Source organism: Saccopteryx bilineata, chromosome 2 (genome assembly GCF_036850765.1).
Source record: "Saccopteryx bilineata isolate mSacBil1 chromosome 2, mSacBil1_pri_phased_curated, whole genome shotgun sequence".
Taxonomy (NCBI): Eukaryota; Metazoa; Chordata; class Mammalia; order Chiroptera; family Emballonuridae; genus Saccopteryx; species Saccopteryx bilineata.
The window spans coordinates 372,511,876-372,531,569 of NC_089491.1; the positions used below are offsets into that span (position 1 = coordinate 372,511,876).

The window sequence follows — 19,694 nt, forward strand, 5'->3', positions numbered from 1 at the left end:
CCCCCAGGGACCCACACTTTATTTATTTATTTATTTAGGTATTTTTCTGAAGCTAGAAACCGGGAGAGACAGTCAGACAGACTCCAGCGTGCGCCTGACCGGGATCCACCCGGCACGCCCACCAGGGGGCGATGCTCTGCCCCTCCGGGGCGTCGCTCTGTTGCGACCAGAGCCACTCTAGAGCCTGGGGCAGAGGCCAAGGAGCCATCCCCAGCGCCCAGGCCATCTTTGCTCCAATGGAGCCTCGGCTGCGGGAGGGGAAGAGAGACAGAGAGAGGAAGGAGAGGGGGAGGGATGGAGAAGCAAATGGGCGCTTCTCCTGTGTGCCCTGGCCGGGAATCGAACCCGGGACCTCTACACGCCAGGCCGACGCTCTAACACTGAGCCAACCGGCCAGGGCCCGGCCTAAGGTTTTCAAAAGGAAGTAACATTTAATCGAAATTAAACTGAGATTCACTGGAAGAGACAGGGTAAGTACCCAAGGTGGAGACAATGTCTATATGAAGACCCCTGAAGGATAAAGAGCTGAGCAGATTTGAGGAACCAAAAGATTGTGCACCAAGTGGAGGGGCAGTGGGCCAGGGGAGCCTGAACGGGCGGTGGGCAGAGTGTGGTGGACATGCTGTCTCTCCTTGGATACTTAAGGTTGGCTGCAGCGGCAGCACCAGCACCACAAGAGTTACCTTCATTTTACATATTGAGAAACTGAGGGCTAGAGAAAGGAAATGGATCAGATGAGATAAATACTTGTAGGAGAGGGCCCTGGCCTAGGAGCTCTGCAGGTTAGAGCATTGTTCCATACACTGAGGTTGTGGGTTTGATCCCTCATCAGAGCACATCTAAAAATCAGTCTTAGGCCTGGCCGGTGATGGCGCAGTGGGTAGAGCATCAACCTGGAACGCTGAGGTTGCAGATTCGAAACCCTCGGGACTGAAAAAGTACACGGTGCCCACGGAGCTTGTCCTGGTCCCTGCTCCTTGCCCTTGGCTGCAGACAAGGCTGCAGTCCCCTTGCCTTGCTCCTGGCTGGGTGAGCAGCTCCTTCAGGAAGTGTAGCCTCAGTTCCTAGTATCAGAAGGTTCTCGGCTCTTCCCAGGAAGCAGCTCTAAGACTGGCCCAGAGAGATGTGCTCTCATAGAATTATAGCCTGTACCACCTCCCCCCAGGCTTCTCCACTCCTCTCCAGTCTCCTTTACTCCCACCCAATAAAAATTTTTATTTATTTTATTTTTTATTTATCGATTTCAGTGAGAGGGGAAGAGAGAGATAGAGACAGGAACATTGAGCTGTCCTATATGTGCCCTAACCGGGGATTGAACAGCAACCTTTGCATTTCAGAACGATGTTCCAACAACCCAGTTATCCAGCCAGGGCGCCCCCACCCCATAGGCCCCCCAAACACCCTTCACTCCAGGTGAGACTTGTCAGATTCTCTTCTTGCCTGTTCTACTGTTATTTATTTATTTACTTACTTATTTACTTATTTATTAGTCAGAAAAGGGGAGGCAGAGAGATAGACTCCCGCATGTGCCCTCACCGGGATCCACCTGTCAAGTCCAATAGGGGGTGATGCTCTGCCCATCTGGGGCATTGCTCTGTTGCTCTGCAACCGAGTCTTTCTTTTTTAGGGCCTGAGGCATAGGCCACAGAGTCATCCTCAGTGCCCAAGGCCAACTCGCTCCAATTGAGAGGCTGCAGGAGGGGAAAGAGAGAGAGAGAGAGAGAGAAAGAGAGAGAGAGAAAGGGGGAGGAGGAGGGGTGGAGAAGCAGATGGGCGCTTCTCTTAGATGCCCTGACTGGGACTGAACCTGGACATCCACATGCCAGGCCGACACCTTACCACTGAGCCAACTAGCCAAGGCCACGTTCTACTGTTTTACTGGAATTTCTGGATCTTAGGGAACACATGGGTGAGGAAAATTGGGGGTCTCTATGGGGTCTGGATTAACTGAGAGTGGTGGGGGTGGCTGGCAGGGGCAGTAGGTTGTTAGCACATTTAAAGCCGGAGCTCATAGAGGCTGGGCAGGAGCTTCAGGGGTGACTCCGACCATGCCACACTCTTTTCTCATCTTCCCCATCAGTCTGGGAACTCTTTGAGGACAGTAGGGAGCTGTTGAAAAAAATTAAGGTATGAAATGTCAAGCATTTGCTAAAAAAATGAGGAAGATGTACTGTTAATGATTTGGAATGTTCTGCAAAGTATATTCCCTTTTTTTTTTTTTTTACGGTCAAACCAGTGAGTATAGTATGCTCTTTTTTTTTTTTTTTTTTTTTTGTATTTTTCTGAAGTTGGAAACGGGGAGGCAGTCAGGCAGACTTCCGCATCCTCAGCGCCTGGGCCAACTTTGCTCCAATGGAGCCCTGGCTGCGGGAAGGGAAGAGAGAGAGAGAGAGGAAGGAGAAAGGGAGGGGTGGAGAAGCAGATGGGCGACTCTCCTGTGTGTCCTGGCCGGGAATCGAACCCGGGACTCCTGCACGCCAGGCCGACACTCTCCCACTGAGCCAACCGGCCAGGGCCTCCCATTTTTTTTTTAAAGAAGGTTATTAGGCCCTGATCACATACATCAGATGGTTAGAGTGTTGTCCTAATACACCAAGGTTGCAGGCTCAATCCTTGGTCAGGGCACATACAAGAAAAAGGCAGATAGCCCATTATCCATCTCAAGAGCAGAACATACTGATCTGCTTTAGAAGGGCAAGTAGCCACATTCCTTTCCTGTCATAACAAGCCAGGATCACACTACAAAAGAGGTCTACAAACTGAGAATGTTACTGCAGACTTTGGGTCCAAAGCCCTCTGCCTTCTTGCGTTTGCTGGCAATTGAATTAAAGACAACTGACCCTGGCCAGTTGGCTCAGTGGTAGAGCATTGGCCTGGCGTGTGGATGTCCTGGGTTGGATCCCAGTCAGGGCACACAGGAGAAGCGCCCATCTGCTTCTCCATACCCCTCTTGCTTCTCTTTCTCTCTCCCTCTCTCCCCCCTTCCTACAGCCAACACTCCATTGGAGCGACCTGGCCCCTGGCGCTGAGGATGGTTCCATGGCCTCCACCTAAGGCGCTATGAAGGGCTGGGTTGCTGAGCAATGGAGCAATGCTCTAGAGTGGGCAGAGCATCGCCCCCCAGTGGGCTTGCTGGGTGGATCCTGGTTGGGGCGCATGCAGAAGTTTGTCTCTGCCTCCCTCCTCTTATTGAATTAAAAAAAAAAGAATTAAAGACACTTATATTCACACACAAAAAAAGACAACCAATAAATGCATAAATAAGTGGAACAACAAACTATGTTTTACTCTTTTTCTCTCCCTTCCTCTCTCTTTAAAAAAAAAAGGCTATGTAAACAGTGGTTGCCTCCCATGGAATACTGGGATACTGGGTATGGGAGAACATTTTTTTTCTTTTTTTTTAAATTTATTGATTTTTTTCCCCTAGAGAAAAGGACTGGGAGAGATGAGAAGCATCCATTCTTTGGTGAGGCACCTTAGTTGTTTATTGATTGCTTTCTCATATGTGCCTTGATGGGTGTGTGTGTGTGGGCAGGCTCTAGCTGAGCCAGTGACCCCTTGCTCAAGGTAGCTCTCTTGGGCGTTAAGCCAGCAACCTTTGGACCCAAGCCAGTGACCATGGGGTCATGTCTGTGATCCATGCTCAAGCCAGGCCTCAGGGTTTCTAATGTGGGTCCTCAGAATCCCAGGCCAATACCCTATCCATTGCACCACCACCTGGTGAGGCTATTTATTGATTTTAGAGAGAGGAGGGAAAGAGAGAGACAGAAATATTGATCTGTTCCTGTATGTGCCCTACTGGGGATCGAATCAGTAACCTTCGTGTTTCAGAACGATGTTATAACAAACCAAGCTATCTGGCCAGGGCCTTTACTTTTTCAACTGTGTGTGAAACAAGTAGGCCAGCTCTCTGCTATCTCATCATGTCCTCTTTTGCTCCTGGCCGCTTGGCCTATGTACCCCAGAGTATTGCCCAGCCAGTCTAGTTGCATGTCTAGCTAGGATCACACTCACCTTGCCAGTGAGGAAGGAGTCCTTCTCTGTCTGGCCACCAGGGAGCAGTCGATGTCTAGGACATGCCTTGGGTAGGCTAGGGACCTGGGAAGGCAGCCAGGTCACTCAGATCTTAAGGGAGTTTCTATTCCCTTACTACCCAGAGCTCCTGGGACAGAAAGAGGCAGAGTCCCACACAGGTCACCAATGAACAAGATAGAGTGGGTCCTGAGGGTGGTGATGGAATTATGCCTTGTCTCTAACACTGAACCGGTCCACGGCCACCCTCTCCATGCTGGTTCTAGGACCACAAGATGAGGAGGGTTTGCCGGATGGGGGCAGTCTCACTCAGCACATGTCTGGGGCCCAGAGATTCCACAAGAAGGGACTCTCCCATTTTAATCCTGCCCCCAAATCCAGCAGCCAGTTTTAGGCAACCACCCCATCGACTCTCTCTGTAGATCTGCTTGTTAGACATTTCACATAAGTGGAATCATATATTGTGGTTTTGTGTCTGGCTTCTTAGCATAATGTGTTTTTTTTTTTTTTAATTTTTATTTTATTTTATTTATTCATTTTAGAGAGGAGAGAGAGAGAGAGGAGAGAGAGAGAAGGGGGGAGGAGCTGGAAGCATCAACTCCCATATGTGCCTTGACCAGGCAAGCCCAGGGTTTCAAACCGGCAACCTCAGCATTTCCAGGTCGACACTTTATCCACTGCGCCACCACAGGTCAGGCATTAGCATAATGTTTTGTGAGGTCCATTTATGCTGCAGTACTTCATTCCTTTCTACTGTAGAATAATACCCATTGTATGGATAGATCACCTTTTGTTTATCCAGCTGATGAACATTTGGGTTGTTTTCATTTGGGGGCTATTATAAATAATGCTACTTTGAACACTTGTGCACACGTCTGTGTGCCTGTCTTCATTTTTCTTGAGTGGATACCTATAAGTTGAATAGCTGGGTCTTATGTTACTTCTATGTTTAACATTTTGAGAAACTGGTGAGGAGCCACTGAGCCATTTCACCCGCAGGTATTGTAAAGTACCAAAGGCTACAGAATTAATATTTTAGGAGGCTTGGAGAACATTTTATTAATTTGGGTTAAGGTGTGCAGAGAAATTGTGAGAATAGTCTGTACTGTGTGATTGGCATAACCAGGATGGCCCTTGGCATTGTATTGTAAATGCAAGGGGAGGAAAACATGGATTCCCAGACATTCCACCACACCTGTGGGGAAAGGGGTGAATGGCTAGCCAGGTGCAGGAAGGGAAAAGCCAAAATAAACCTTTTCTTATAGCAATGAGCCATTTGCGGGCATTTGTCCCCACCGAAACTACCTCTCCTATGTAAATGTGTGTGACTCTGGACAGAGAGATAGCAGATAAACACTAGATAATATAGGAAAGCCTTTAATATGTAAAGAGACATCTTTCTACCATTGTGTTGACTTGTAAATTTTGTTTTCTCCAAAATGATGTATGGTTTGCAAATTGAACGTGGTCCTATCATGTTAAAGGACATATGACTATAACCAATAGCGGTAAGGGGCTCCTAATTGCAATTTTTGCTTCTGTACTTCCCACTTACAAAACTATAAAAACTAAGTAGAACAAAGGGCCGGTGCGCTCTCCGTCAGATTTCTGTCGGAGTTCCTGCTGCTTGGCCAAGCTAGACAATAAAGCTTTGATGTGTAAACGATGGACCTTGTTTCTGTCTTCCATATTTCGGGTCCCTCCAAATTTGGATTAACACTGGCACAATGCTTTCCAAAGCAGCTGTACCATGTCAGTCTACCAGCAGTCACTAGGCTTCCCAGTTCCTCCACGTCCCTGCTGACATGTCATTAACTTACAATCTTTTGACATGTGATATCTTCTTGTGGTTTTGATTTGCATTTCCCTAATTATGTTGAGCATTTTTTCATGGGTTTATTGGCCATTTAGAGGGCCAACCATATACACACACACACACATCCCCCCACCTGTAAATGGACCTGCACGGTTCAAACATGTTATCCAAGGGTCAACTGTATGATTTGCAAATATTGTCTCCCGGTGTTAAGTTTTGATTGTCCTTTGCAGCAAAAAATTTTTAAATTTTGCTCAAGTCCAACTTATGTTCATTACTTATCTTTGGTATCATACCTAAAAATCATTGCCTAACCCAAGGTCAGGATGAAGACTCATTTCCTCTAAGAGTTTTAGTTTTCATTTTAACTCTTACATTTAGGTCCATGATCATTGTGAGTTAACTTTGCTATGTAGTGTTGGGTCGTGGTCCAGATTTGCTTCTTCACATGTGGATACCCAGTTGTACTAATTCCAGTTGTAAAGACTATTCTTTTCCCACTGAATTATCTCGGCCCCTTTGTGGAAAATCAACTGACCATAAATGTTAGCGTTTATTTCTGGGCTCTCAATTCAATTCTATTTCATTGGTCCCAACTACCTATTTTAATTAGGACTTCTTTTTTGAGTCAGTAACAGCAGAGGCTCAAAGAGCTCATTTACCTGAACCTGCACTCTGGATTTTTAGAGGAGCCAGGTGGGGCACCACACCCCGGGCCTACTCCAGGGCGGGCTTGAGGCTGGGTGGGGGGTGGGGAAGTGGGGACATGAAATGATCTTCCTGCTCCTCTTGGAAACGCAGTTGTCAGCCTGCTGCTCACATTCCTAGGCAGCCCCTGCCCCGAGGCCCCACGGGGGAGGGCGGGGAGGAAGGGCACTGGAAAAGAATGTGGCTTCCTTACATGGCACTTAGCAGGCAAAGGCCCCCTCCCTGCCCACCCCGCCCGCCTGGCCAGTCTGCGGGCTCTCCAGCCACCTGCCTACCTCAGCACCACACATTCTCCAGCTGCCCTGAGGAGTCCCACACTGAACCCTCCACTACAGCGAGGCCAAAGGCAGGAAGGCTCAAAATAGCCAGGCTGCTGAGCCCTGCAGAGCACAACTGTTAGAGGGAGAGGGCAGGCAGATGTCTGGACCCCCGCAAGCCCCTGCTGTTTGGGTGTGTCATGAGTGAAGGGGAGATGAAGGCGGTCCTTGCCTCCCCTCCCCACCATGGGTAGTGTCTGCAAAGCTGCCTTGGCTCATGGGAGTGGGAAGGCGCCTGGGAAACTTGAGATAAGGTGAGAATTTCACAAACTAACTGCCCAGTCAGGGCCACTGCAGCTGTGGCCTTTGATCAGAGAGAAGCAGAAATGCTGGAGGGAGGGGAGGGTACGCGCGGGGCTGTGGGCACAGTCGGGCAGAGTCAAACACACTTTATTCAGCACAGGAATGTCTGAACAGGAGGGTCTTGGGCAGGGCTCCTGAAAAAGAACTCTGCTTCAAGCCCCGCTGTGAACAGAGCAAAGACCATCATGTACACCACGGGGACCATAGGGAAGAGGGCTCCACACAAGTTCTGGGTCAGGTCACACTGGTCAGCACACGGTGAAGCGGGCAACTGGGGCGGGTGGCCCACACCCAGGGCTGGGCCAGCCTTGGAGCCGGAGCCCAGTGAGCAGCTGCAAGCAGCTCCCTCAGGAAAGCCACGGTGGGAAGCGGGCAGGGGCCTGGCCCATGCAGGGGGTGGTCGCGACCACAGAAAGTGACTGGACAAGGAGCGGCAGCACCTGCTCAGAGGTGCTCAGGTCCGCAGTGGGTGGGAGTGCCGAGCAGCAGCGGCAGCACCTGCTCAGAGGTGCTCGGGTCCGCAGTGGGTGGGAGTGCTGGGCAGCCTCAGGGTGCTCTCCCCCAGCGCATGTGCGCTGCTCGTCTCTCACAACCACCTGCAGCAGCTCTACCCGTGGCCTCCAACCAGCAAGCTGCAGGGACCTTCCCTGCCCAGGACCTCACTCCCCCAGCCTGGGCTCACTGTGAGCGTGGGACAGGGCACTAGTGGGCAGCAAGGCTAGCCTGCCAGAGAACCCCCTTGATGACTACAGTCCTTCACTTAGATCCATGATTTGGGGGTGGGGGAAATCTCAGGGTCTGTACCAGGAAGAGCATCAGTTTAAGTCCCCTGCTACAGAGGGCCTGAGAAGCAGCTAGCCAGGACCTTGCTTTTGGGTGACTCCCAGCTGTGCCATTATGCAGAGTGCAAATAAGGGAGGGAAAGAAGGGGATTCTGGGCGGGAGGAGGAGAGGGTATGACTATAGAGTGGAGGTCAGAAAGGGGTGTTGGGTACCCTGGGACCCTTGGGGGTGACAAGGAGCTATGCACAATGGCACAGTGGGGCCCAGCTGAATTCCTGGTTAACAAGCTCCGAAGACCGGAGACATCAGGAGGCAGAGAACAGAGGTACCACCTTCCTGGCCCCACCATGCTCAGCCGAGCAGAGGGTGTTAAGGAAAACCCTGTCCACAACTAGAATGGTGGGAGCAGAAGCTCAGAATCTGGGTGTGGATGGCAAAGGCGCTCCTTCCATGGGCTTGGGCTCAAGTGTAGATGCACACAGTCACCACCAGGGGTCAGAAAGGCTGTCTCTGGCTGGCTGGAGACAGGGAGGACAAGGCTGGTGCCCAGGGGCGTGAGTGACAGAACTCAGCTTCTCTAGAAAATCACCACGGTACAACACACAAAGCTGAGGTGGCAGGGGATCCAGGAGGGGGCCGGTTCTATCTAAATGACTCACAGACAGCTGGGGGAGGGTGGCAAGGATGATACAAATCCCCACAATCCAGGGATCACAACCCACACGCAGGAGCTCAGCTCATCAGCATGGAGTGAGTGGGGGAGGGCAGCAGGGACATAGCACACGAAGGCTCACTCGTCACTCGTCACTCTTCCCTTCCCGAATGTGTTCGAAGGAGAAGGGGAGGAACTTGAAACCGGTCCCGCTGTAGAATTTATTCTGGAACTCCACCCTGGGGAAAGGGAAGAGGAAAGTCATCACAGCTGGGCCAGAAAGATGCCGGGCCCCACGCTCCCTGAAGCCTCCCTTTCCTAGATGAGCTTGGAAAGTAGTGCCACCTTCTGCAGCCTCTGCCAGCCCATGAGCCCAGACCTGGGCCGACTTCTCCCAGGGCACACAGCTCTGCCTCTGAAGCCCAGGACCGGCCCGCAGCAAGGGCAGTGGCCAGAGCACTGGCGGGTCCGCAGTCCTGCTCTGGCCTGCTGAGCAGGGGGCCACATGCCAAAGTTCGGCTGCCCTGAGTTTCTAACAGCAAAGAGGAGGAGCCCCCAAACACTGGTGCCTGGCAGGGCTCACAGCAGACCTCCGAGGGAAGCCCCAAGTGGCTGTGCCCAGCTCCAAAACCCTGCAAGCACCACTGTTTTCTTGCTTATTTCCTTGGAGGGAGGAAGGAGAAGGGAGGTTTTGTGTTTTTTTTTGTATTTTTTCTGAAGCTGGAAACGGGGAGAGACAGTCAGACTCCCGCATGCGCCCGACCGGGATCCACCCGGCAGGCCCCTGGAAGCTCTGCCCACCAGGGGGTGATGCTCTGTCCCTCCGGGGCGTCGCTCTGTTGCGACCAGAGCCACTCTAGCGCCTGAGGCAGAGGCCAAGGAGCCATCCCCAGCGCCTGGGCCATCTTTGCTCCAATGGAGCCTCGGCTGCGGGAGGGGAAGAGAGAGACAGAGAGGAAGGAGAGGGGGTGGGGTGGAGAAGCAGATGGGCGCTTCTCCTGTGTGCCCTGGCCGGGAATTGAACCTGGGACTTCTGCACGCCAGGCCAACGCTCTACCACTGAGCCAACCGGCCAGGGTGAAAGGAGGTTTCTGAGTGAACATTGGAGGTTTTCGATTTAGGGGAGGAAATTCCCAGGAAAGTCAGGGAAGTCAGGAGGGGAAATCTCCTCAAAGTTATGGCAAAAATATGCTCCAACTACAAAAACATCTGAGAAAGAATTCTTCTCTGGGGAACTGAAAGGAAAAAGAGAGCTTTAACTCCCTTCCCAGGCAGTTCAGCGTCCATCCGCAGCCCCCCTGGGGCCCTCTCAAGCTCAGGGCAGGAAGGAGAGGCGCTCAGCCAGGCCGCTGGGCTGTGCTTCCCCAGCAAGCTTGCCCTGGATGGCTGCCCAGCAACCGAACCAGCACCAAATATGGGCAGAAAAATGCTTGATTGAGAGGACAGAAAAGCCAAGGAGAGCTGCCCTGAGGAATAGTTTCCACTCAGGACTGCGGCCTGGGGCACCAGAACCCCTGCAAGCACAGGCAGGTGAGGCAGGTTGCAGGCAGCACTTTACAAACCGGCTTCATCTCCCTCCGAACTAGGAGGGGAGGGAGGAGCTGAGTGCAGGAAGTGGCCTGGGGCCCTGCAGCCTGTCTATGGCCTCTCCTTGCCAGTCCTTGGCCTGTGGGCCTTGGGGTGCCGGCCCAGGACCCCGACAGCAGGACTGTCAGCTCCACCCCTGGGGAGGAGAGGTGAGCAACCTTCTGTGCAGCCACAGAAACAGGTGGCCTTCACCCCAAGCCTCACATCCCACGGGCTGGACCAAGGTCCCAAGCCTGGCAGACTGGAGAATTCTCATCAGTGCCTGGGCCAAGCTCCCCAGGGAAAACCACATCCAGGAGGAGGAGCTTCAAATTCAAGTCAGACACAGGATTCTCCACAAGAGCAATTGCAAACCAGGACCTGGATTTGCCCCCACATCCCAACACTTCTCCGAAGTCCTTCTACCAGTTCCAGCTACGGGCCTCATGGGGTGGGGTGGGGGGTCCTGCTTGCCACCCACTGCTGTTAGGTCTGAGATTTTCATGTTGGCAAGCCTGTGTCTGCATACAGCAAGGCATTTCTGAACACTGAAAACAGGTTGACTCATCCCATTTTCATTCAATAATATGTAGTCAGATAGCAGGCAAGTCACCTTTGGGTCCGTGAAGTATCCTGAATTTTGGCTTCCTGGCTGGCTAATCACACACAAAAAAATATTTTCAAATCGGGTGAATGCAGGAAAAGCTTAGAAGTTTTCAGATGCCCATGGGGTTACCACCCTTCTTGCCATCCCTCTAACTGACAGGTGGGCTACCACCAGCTACATCTCAGGCATTTCGGGTCAGCCTGACCTCGCCTTCCTGCTTAGCCCTGCCCGCCCACCTCCCGACACAAAGCTGGAAAGCGAGCGCCCCGCCAGTCTCCCTGCCCTTTCCCCCTTCAAACCAGGGACACGGCTTCCGGAGAAAGTACAAACACAAGCCCCTGTGTGGGGGTACAACGGGGCCCCAGTGGCCGCCCCGGGTCTCTGCTTGGGGAGCCCCCAGGCCCTGCCATGCTCCAAGCCACTAAAACACCTCTCAGAATTCCACAGTTGTGAGGACAGCCCCGGCAGTTGAGTTTCTCTGTCACCCCTGCCAGCTCCAGCACCTGGCCAAGGCCGCCCAGTGACCCAGAGGATAGCTGGGAGTCCACAGAGAGAGCGCTCCTGCTATGTAACAGGAAACCTTGTTTCCTTGAGTGAGTACGTGAGTGAGGGGGGAAGGAGTTCCGGGGCCTCTTCCCTTTCCTGGCAGGGGTGTGACTGAGGGGAGGCAGTTTTAGAAAGATGATTCTAGGCCTAGATGCTTCTCGCGTCCTTTCTGTCACTCTGAGCAGTTCAGGGCCTGGCACACACATCTCTCCGATGGCCCAACTGTCCGGATGATGATGTCAGCCTGGGACTCCATTTCGGGTGTTCCTCCTTCTTCTGGGTCAGCCACTCACTCAGCTATCCCACGGTGTCCTGCCGGGGCACCGCCACAGTCCTTACAACAAACTGGTCCCAGTTCTGTCCCTTTAGCCATCAATAGCCTGTGAGTGTGCACATGTGCACATCTACACATATGTGGAACCTGCTAGATAAGAAGGCAGGCCATGGGGCAACAGTCTTCCTGCTAAAATCACTTTGGTGCCACAGTTATAACTACAAAGCACATCCCTGCCTTTGCCTTTTCTGAGGAAGAAAAGACATCTAATTGAAGTGGCAGGAAAGCCCACTCACGTTACATGGTTGGTGGCAGAAAAGAAGGACAGATGACTCAGGAGACAGACCTAGCAGGCTGGCACCTTAACCTGCTCACTGATGTTTTCAAGGGTCACCCACCTTCTGACCCTACACGAATCTCGGACTAGTGGTTTACAGTCATCAGATTACATGTCTTTCTTCTTGTCCCCACAGAAGAGATCTGGAATATGCATAATGGGACAGCCCTTGCATCAGAATCAGAAAACCCCAGCTGAATACCAGGGATAAAGTGACAGGTATGAAGACATCCAAGCTGGACACCAGGAAAAACAGCACCAATGTCCCTGTAGCTGTTTTCAGCAGGACAAGCAGTTTCCACCCCTCACAAAAGGACTACAGTCCAGAACTCCTGTGGCCCAGGACTGAGGCCAGGCATCCCTGAAGCATGTCCATATTTGGCCAGAAGGGGGCATACTAGCACCAATTTCATTCCCTTCTTTTTTGGGGTGGGGATGAGCTCCAAGCAGGCCTTCCATATGGTGGGATTCGAAAAATTGTTGCACAAAGGAGTTTTTCTGCTTTTTCCTCTTCTCTCAATTCTTCCACCACCAAAGCCCCGCAAGCACAAGGTGGCGGACAAGCCTATTCCTTGAAAACTATATCTGAGAAGCATTCAGACAGTATTATGTATCCTCTACCCAGTGGTCTCCCGTCTCTGAACAGACTAAAAGTAACTTCTTTATGAGTCACCACAGCCAGGCGCCCTCACCACAGGACACCATACTTTAAGCAGGGCAGCTGTGATCACTAACAAGTTCACAATGTGCCAGGGCACCTGGAGAGTCACTTGGAATGTCCATGATTTCTTGTTTAATCAGGCAACCGTGGCATGTGGATACTGTTCTCTCTTCACACAAGACAGTGAGGGTCAGAAAGGTGAGGGCTCTCCCAGGGTCAGCCAGCCAGTGTGTCCAGAGCTGGAATTCAAACCCAGGTAGGCCGCATTCTGAAGCCTGCTCTCTTGTCACCTGTCACTTCCTTGGGCTCATTTATGAGAAGGAGGGAAGACACCTTCACTCGAAGGCCACAGATGAGCCTGAGGAAGAAGTAATCTTGTTATCAACACAACGGGACCCTGTAAACTGCTTAGGCTCACACTAGAGACGAGGCCCAAGCCCCGCGACCGTCCTCATGGTGGGGTGCCTACCTCACTGCTCCATCTAACAGTTCTTTTTTTGTTTTTTTTTGTATTTTTCTGAAGCTGGAAATGAGGAGAGACAGTCAGACAGACTCCCACATGCGCCTGACCAGGATCCACCCGGCACGCCCACCAGGGGACAATGCTCTGCCCCTCCGGGGCGTCGCTTTGCCGTGACCAGAGCCACTCTAGTGCCTGGGGCAGAGGCCAAGGAGCCATCCCCAGCGCCCGGGCCATCTCTGCTCCAATGGAGCCTTGGCTGCGGGAGGGGAAGAGAGAGACAGAGAGGAAACGGGGGTGGGGGGTGGAGAAGCAAATGGGCGCTTCTCCTATGTGCCCCGGCCGGGAATCGAACCCGGGTCCCCCGCACGCCAGGCTGACGCTCTACCGCTGAGCCAACCGGCCAGGGCCTCCATCTAACAGTTCTGACCCGGCACCAGGACTGCCCCCAGCCCGCCCCGGAGGAGGCACCCGGCTCCCCACTCGGGGACCACGGTGGGTGGAAGCTGTGTCCGCAAGCCCAGGGCTCAGGAGACACAGAAGTTACTAGGAAAGGAAGGAAGCCAGGAGCACAAGAAAAAGTGAGTCACCACAGCTGGCTCCACAGCCGTACCCTTGCCCGAGTGGCTGAGGAAGTGTGTTGGCAGAGAGTAAGCTGATAAGCTAAGAACAGGGGAGCGGCCAACAGTCTGACTCATGCGGGCTCCTGGCTCCACAGTAAACAACAGCTGGGCGGGGAGGAGGGTGGGAGGAGGGAGGCGGGGAGGACAGAGGCAGGGAGGCAGGATGAGGGGTAGAGGGAGGAGTGTGGTGGGAGATGGGGAGGATGAAGGCAGGGAGGAGGAAGGAGGGGAAGAGAGAGGAGGGGAAAGAGAGAAGGGAGGCAGGGAGGAAGGAGGCGGGGAGGATGGAGGTGGGTAGAGGGAGGAAGGTGGTGGGGAGGAGGGCAGTGGGGAGGAAGGAGGCGAGGAGGCAGGGAGGAGGGTGGTAGGGAGGAGGGCAGAGGCAGGGAGGCAGGGAAGCAAGGAGGAGCGCAGAGGTGGGGAGGCAGGGAGGCAGGGAGGAGGGTGGAACAGAGGTGGAGAGGAGGACGGCGGGGAGGAGGAACAGGCCAGAGAGCATTGCCGCACTGCCACAGCCGGACAGACCCTGCTGAAGGGGCTTTTAAGAGAAGACAGTCCCAGCACCACCTCCCCGTTCACGCCTCCCTTTTCTCCTCTGTGATTTAGAACAAACAGTGGAATCTTTCAGGAGGCTCAGCTAAAACAAAGAAGAAAAAGCAAAGATAAGGGGGGTGGGAAGAAGGGTTTCTCAGATGAGATTCTGGATTTTCTTCAGGTCTGGATGAGCCATGGAAAGAGACTAGCTCTCTTCTGTCCCTGAGACATTAACCCCACAGATCATCTCATCAGTGAGCGCCTACGGTCGGGTCAGTGGGTCTGTGACCCCTAACCTGGTAAAACTGTGTGCACACACTGGGGGGGGGTTTCTCTGCCGAGAGGGTCCAGAGCTTCCAGAGCCACTGGGGTTCGAGACCCAGAAAGGGAGAATCACTACATAAAAGAGGAAATACACTCGGAGAGGCAAGGTAGCCAGATACAGTACAGGATACACAATTTTAGTGTAAGTATGTACCAGGCACATTTAGAAAATACTGATACTGCAAGAAAGCTTCCTACCAAACTATTCATGTTGATCTGAAATTGAAATTAACTGGGTGTCCTGAAATTTTATTTGTTCAATCTGGCAGCCTTACTTTGAGGTGAAGGAGTCACGCCCAGCCCGGACCCCATCACTCCTACTACCTAGGCAGGAAGCACACTCCATGCCGGGACATTAAGAACCACAAACTACACTAAAACACACACACACACACACACACACACACACACACACACACCCCACAACCCCTAAAGCTGCCCTGCAGCTGCTTCAGTGTGCTGACACACACTGAGGAACCAGGCTCCCCCAACCCGCGTGGGGCTGCCAGGGGTCCTGCTCAGACACTGGTACAATGACAGGGGACAAAGGGAGCTCTAGCACTTTCTTGGGCTTAGAATCTATTCCAGAGCTGCTTTCATTGCTCTGAAGACAGGAGAAAGTTCTATACAGAGCAAAAAAACCCAAAAACCAAAACAAAAAACCCCCAAACAGACAAAAACTAAAATCTCAGCAGCTCTTCCAAGCTATCATCAGGAGCACTGCACAAGGCTGCAGAGGCAGGGAGAGGGAACCTGACCACAGCCACCTGAGACTTCTCCCCGGGGGCTACGGAAAGTGAGCCGCCTATCTGTGGCATTTCCTAAGCTCACTCCTAAACTGGGCCCTGGGAGTAACGATGTGAAAGCAGACACTTCCTAGTGTCTCTGGATTCTGTACAGGCACAAAGCTGTCCTCAGTGCAGCTAAGGACACGCCCCCGCCCCCACTGCCCCCTCACCAGTGTAACCGCAGCGCGTGCAGGAACGCCGAGAGGCCCTCCATGATCAGGAGGATGGCCACGGTCAGGGTGGCAAAGGCGGTGAAGATGAAGAACAGCGCCAGACTTCCTGCCAAGCTCTTCAGATGCAGGCCGATGTGGATGACCATGGTCCACAGCACCTCCGACAGCTCTGGGGACGCGGGAGAGACATCGCTGGTTCGTCATGGTGAGAGGTGCCGGGGGCCTTGCACCTTGCTGGCCACCCCTCACCTGAGTGGTCCTTGTGGCCTGGCTTCCCACGACCTTAGTGGGACCCTGTGCATCGTTAACCTGGCAAAAGTGCTGATTCTCCCATCTGGACGTCATTCTCTCTGGACTTCGGAGTCTGAATAATCCCGGAATCCTTATGTCATGCCCACCCTCCTTAAGCCCCCCGCGTGAAAGTGCCCAGAGAAGGGAAAAGCAGTGTTCGATCTGAGTGAGACACTCACGTGCGTGAGCGAGGCTGAGGGCCCAGAGCCGCAGGTAGGAGGCGGTGTTGGAGATGCAGCCCAGGCAGTACTCGATGGTGTGGATGGCCTGGTGGACCATGGTGTCGCCAAAGTCAAACTGGGGGGAGGAAACCAGGGAGGAGATGTGAGGCTCGGAGGGGAACGGCTGTGGCCACGTGCACCCTGGGCTCCACGGGCCAGGGGCGCCCAGGGTTGAACGGTGGTGACTTCAGCTATGCCATCCCCAGAAATCCTGCCTTAGTCCCCAACTGGGACACCCTATTCCCCTCAATACACTATATTTTAACAAACTACATCTTTATGAAAGTCTTCTCGACACGTTTGTTCTTCCTCCCTGCTAGACTGTGAGCTCACGTGAGCGTCCACGGCGTTGAGCACTCGGAGAAAAGGACTGTGGGACGTGGAGCTGCTCTAGCGGACCCCCTCGCCGTGCTGAGGGGGCACCCTCCCTGCCGGGCCCTAAACCTCTGCTCTGCACTTGTCTCACTTACTTTTACAAACTTTTGGGAGCAAGATAATGTGTGTGTGTGTGTGTGTGTGTGTCTCTCTCTCTCTTATGAAAAGATGATATGGACATTTTGGCAAAAGTTTTACCAGTTCCTACTTGGGCAGTTGACTGAGACCAGAGTGCCTATTGGTTTTGTTTCTGTTCTCCTCACGTCCCCTTTCTCCCAATTTTCATTTCAACATCAAAAATTATTCCTAGAATAAAGGAGTCGGGCTGGAACAAGCTTTCAGGAGTTCACATTTAGGACTGTTCCAAGCACAGTTGGGGAAAAACACAGATGCCCTAGAAGCACCAGGTGCATTTCGTGGCCTCTTGCTCTCCCAGGCGAAGAAACCGACAGCCATGATAGCACAGGTCACGCCGTTCCATTCCCGGGGCCCCGCCCACATCCCAGACTAGGACTCCAGGGGCAGAGGGCAGCTGCCCAGCGGGCCTCCCTAGCCTGCTCTAACCTCGGGGCAGAGTCTATTTTTCACCACAGTTTCTTTCAAGACTCACATGACTCCACACCCGAAGTAGACAGAACCGCCTGGTAAAGGCTCCCAGGCCGGGCCCCGGGGGTGGGCTGTCAAGCTCAGTAGCAGCTGACACTGGGTCTGCCAGCAGTGCCTCCCTCCCTCCCCTGTGACTGTCACCACCTACGCCACCCACTACCCACCCAGAACACCGCAGTGCAGTTCTTCCGGAAAAAGCCTGCCACGCCATCTAGTCACCTCGGCCCCAGCCATGCTGGCTGTCGCCCCAAAGCCCGTGCCCAGAGAAAGGAGCCACCTGGCTTCAGGAAGCAGTCTCCCCTCCCAAGAGCTCTATAGAAGCAGTGACTGCTGGGCTCCCTTAGAACCAGCCCCTTTCAGTGTTTTTATCCCATCTCCAGTTTCTCCCGTTAAAAGAAAGGAAGGATAGAGGAAGCTTCCTTTCCAGGTGTCACCCTAACTTTCTGCCGTCCATGTTTCCCGATTTCCTGTTTTGTAACCTTGGGCAAACTTCCTGTGTAATAGGGGATGGTAGTGGGGTGAATACAAAGAGGGTCACTCAGACCCCCTGACGAGTCGGCACGGCTGACTAGGAACTGCTGCAGACACTCCATCTCCCTCTCTATAACCTTCACCGCCCACGTGCTGCTCGCCAGCTGAGCCCTGGCTCGGTCTCCGCTCCACACACTGGCCCTTCATGGCCGGTTCACTCTTACCCCCCAGGCATGAGGTCTAACTCCCTCTCTATAACCTTCACCGCCCACGTGCTGCTCACCAGCTGGGCCCTGGCTCGGTCTCCACTCCACACACAGGCCCTTCATGGCCGGTTCACTCTTACCCCCCAGGCATGAGGTCTAATACTGTGTCCCGACTGAGCCTCTGCAGTGGCCGTCACTGTCACCTGTTCTTCCTCCCTCCTGAGACACTCACCTTCCCTAGGTTTCCCTCCTGCTTCTCTAGAGGTTCCTTCTGTCTGCACTTTGGTTCTTTCTTAAATGTGGAAGTCCCAGCCTCAGCCGCCCAGACATCTTTGCTGCAGCACTGCCACTCAGGGCCTCACGGCCACCCATAGAAGTGACTCCCAGATGGTCACCTGCACTCCCATGTCCCATTTCCAACTAGCTGTGTCTCTCCTCCTGGTGCACCACAGGCACTTCAACTCAAAGCCACCCAGATGAAACTAACTTGCTGCTGTCTTCTGGCCCCAGCAAGACCCACTTCTAGTCCACGTCCCCTGTCCCGCAGTGTCACAGCCTGTCCCCCAGGAACCCAAGCACGGCAACCATTCTTGACTGCCAATATTCCTTAAGGCATTGGGAGCTGCAGCTTTAACAGTGTCATATTGGTCCCTTCATTTCCAAGTCCCCCTGGAAATGCCTTGCTTGTCTCTAGGCCTCCCAATTCTTTCCTGATTCACAGCAGACTAGCGGTCCCCATGCCTCCAGACTGTGCCCCTAACCCCATCAAGCATGTCCTGTGACATCCCCACAGGGCGTCTCAGCAAGGCACATTTATTGTCACTTCTGGCTTCACCACCCTGACGGTTCATGTTAATCTATGGCTCATTTCTAGCCTCACCTCTCACCAGCCCCTCAACTCCCGACTCTGAGCTTCAGCCCAGCTGAATACCTGCTTAGCCCCCAGGTGTGACGGGCCTGCAGGCCTCTGCATCATTATAACTATTTATACTGGTGGTTCTGCATTCTCCCCCCTCCAGAGACTCCCGCTTGACCATAACTTTAGCAGTGTTTTCCTGCGGGAATCTTTTCCTGGTCTCCTCTTCCTCACCCCCCTCCAGTGTTCCTCAGGTTCTCTCTTTCTGTGTTCTCACAGCATCCTGGGCACACTCTGATCACAGCACCTGTCACCCAGGCTCTCTCCTCAATGTGTTGGGAGTTCCTTGAAGGCAAGGACTATGTTTTTCTTCCAGTTTCTACAGCTTTAAACCGAGTGCTTGATGTGTGGATGGTGAATGAATGGATGGATGGGTCGATGGATGGATGGGTCGATGAACGCACCTGGTGAGATGACACAGTAGGGAGTGGCGCCCCTGACCCTGCTGAATGGTTACAGCCTCCAGGGCTTTCCCAGGCAACGACAGACCAGGCCCCAGTCTGCAACTGTACTGAGTGCCCCCAGGAGAGGGACGCAGCTTCCGCGGGCTGGCGCACCGGCCTGCACAGGGCCTGCAGGTTTCCTCGGCCAAGTTAAATGGGGAAGCTCTAGAGGAGGAAGGCTGGGCATTTTAAAAAATCTGTTTTGTTTGACATCTTTAGATAATTGTGACCGTTATCCAAATTTGGCTGTAGAGAACTAGGCTGTGTATGTGCCTGATAAAGTGTTATGACTACTCAGGAAGCTACAAGAAATTGAGCCCCTGAGGGAGCTGGGGGCCAGAGACTAAGGCAGCTGAAATACAATCCATCTTGCTTGGAAGTCCCACTCCTCTGGGACATGGTTACAAATAAGGGCTTGGCATTTGGATGCTCAGTTAGGAAGACATTTAGAAAGAACAGTGTCGTTGGAGAGGATGTGACCAGGAGAGAGCTGGGCTCCTCACTAACACGGAACATGCTCCTGCTGGCCGTTCCCAGCCATGCGGTCGGAGACTACGCAGTGAGTGGTCCAGGGGGCACAGGCGTTCCCGGACGCCAGCACCGGAGCCTCTCCAGCCTTCGGGGAAGCTGAGCACTCTGCTTTTACACTAAACAGCAAAGA

General features: G+C 53.2%; 1 protein-coding gene across 6 annotated transcripts in view; it reads right to left on the minus strand.

Annotated features, from left to right (window-relative positions):
- Positions 1 to 7,247: 7,247 nt before the first annotated feature.
- ATP6V0A1 (ATPase H+ transporting V0 subunit a1) overlaps positions 7,248 to 19,694 on the minus strand; it is a 57,548-nt gene continuing 45,101 nt past the window's right edge. For 5 of the 6 annotated variants that reach the window (XM_066263590.1, XM_066263589.1, XM_066263588.1 and 2 more), the window contains 3 exons: positions 15,975 to 16,092; positions 15,502 to 15,673; positions 7,248 to 8,850 (listed from right to left, as the gene is read on the minus strand). In XM_066263590.1, the coding sequence (XP_066119687.1) occupies positions 8,757 to 8,850; positions 15,502 to 15,673; positions 15,975 to 16,092 (384 nt within the window). In that variant the 3' untranslated portion in view covers positions 7,248 to 8,756. The remainder of the gene's footprint in view (positions 8,851 to 15,501; positions 15,674 to 15,974; positions 16,093 to 19,694) is intronic. The other variant, XR_010729538.1, reaches the window with a different exon arrangement.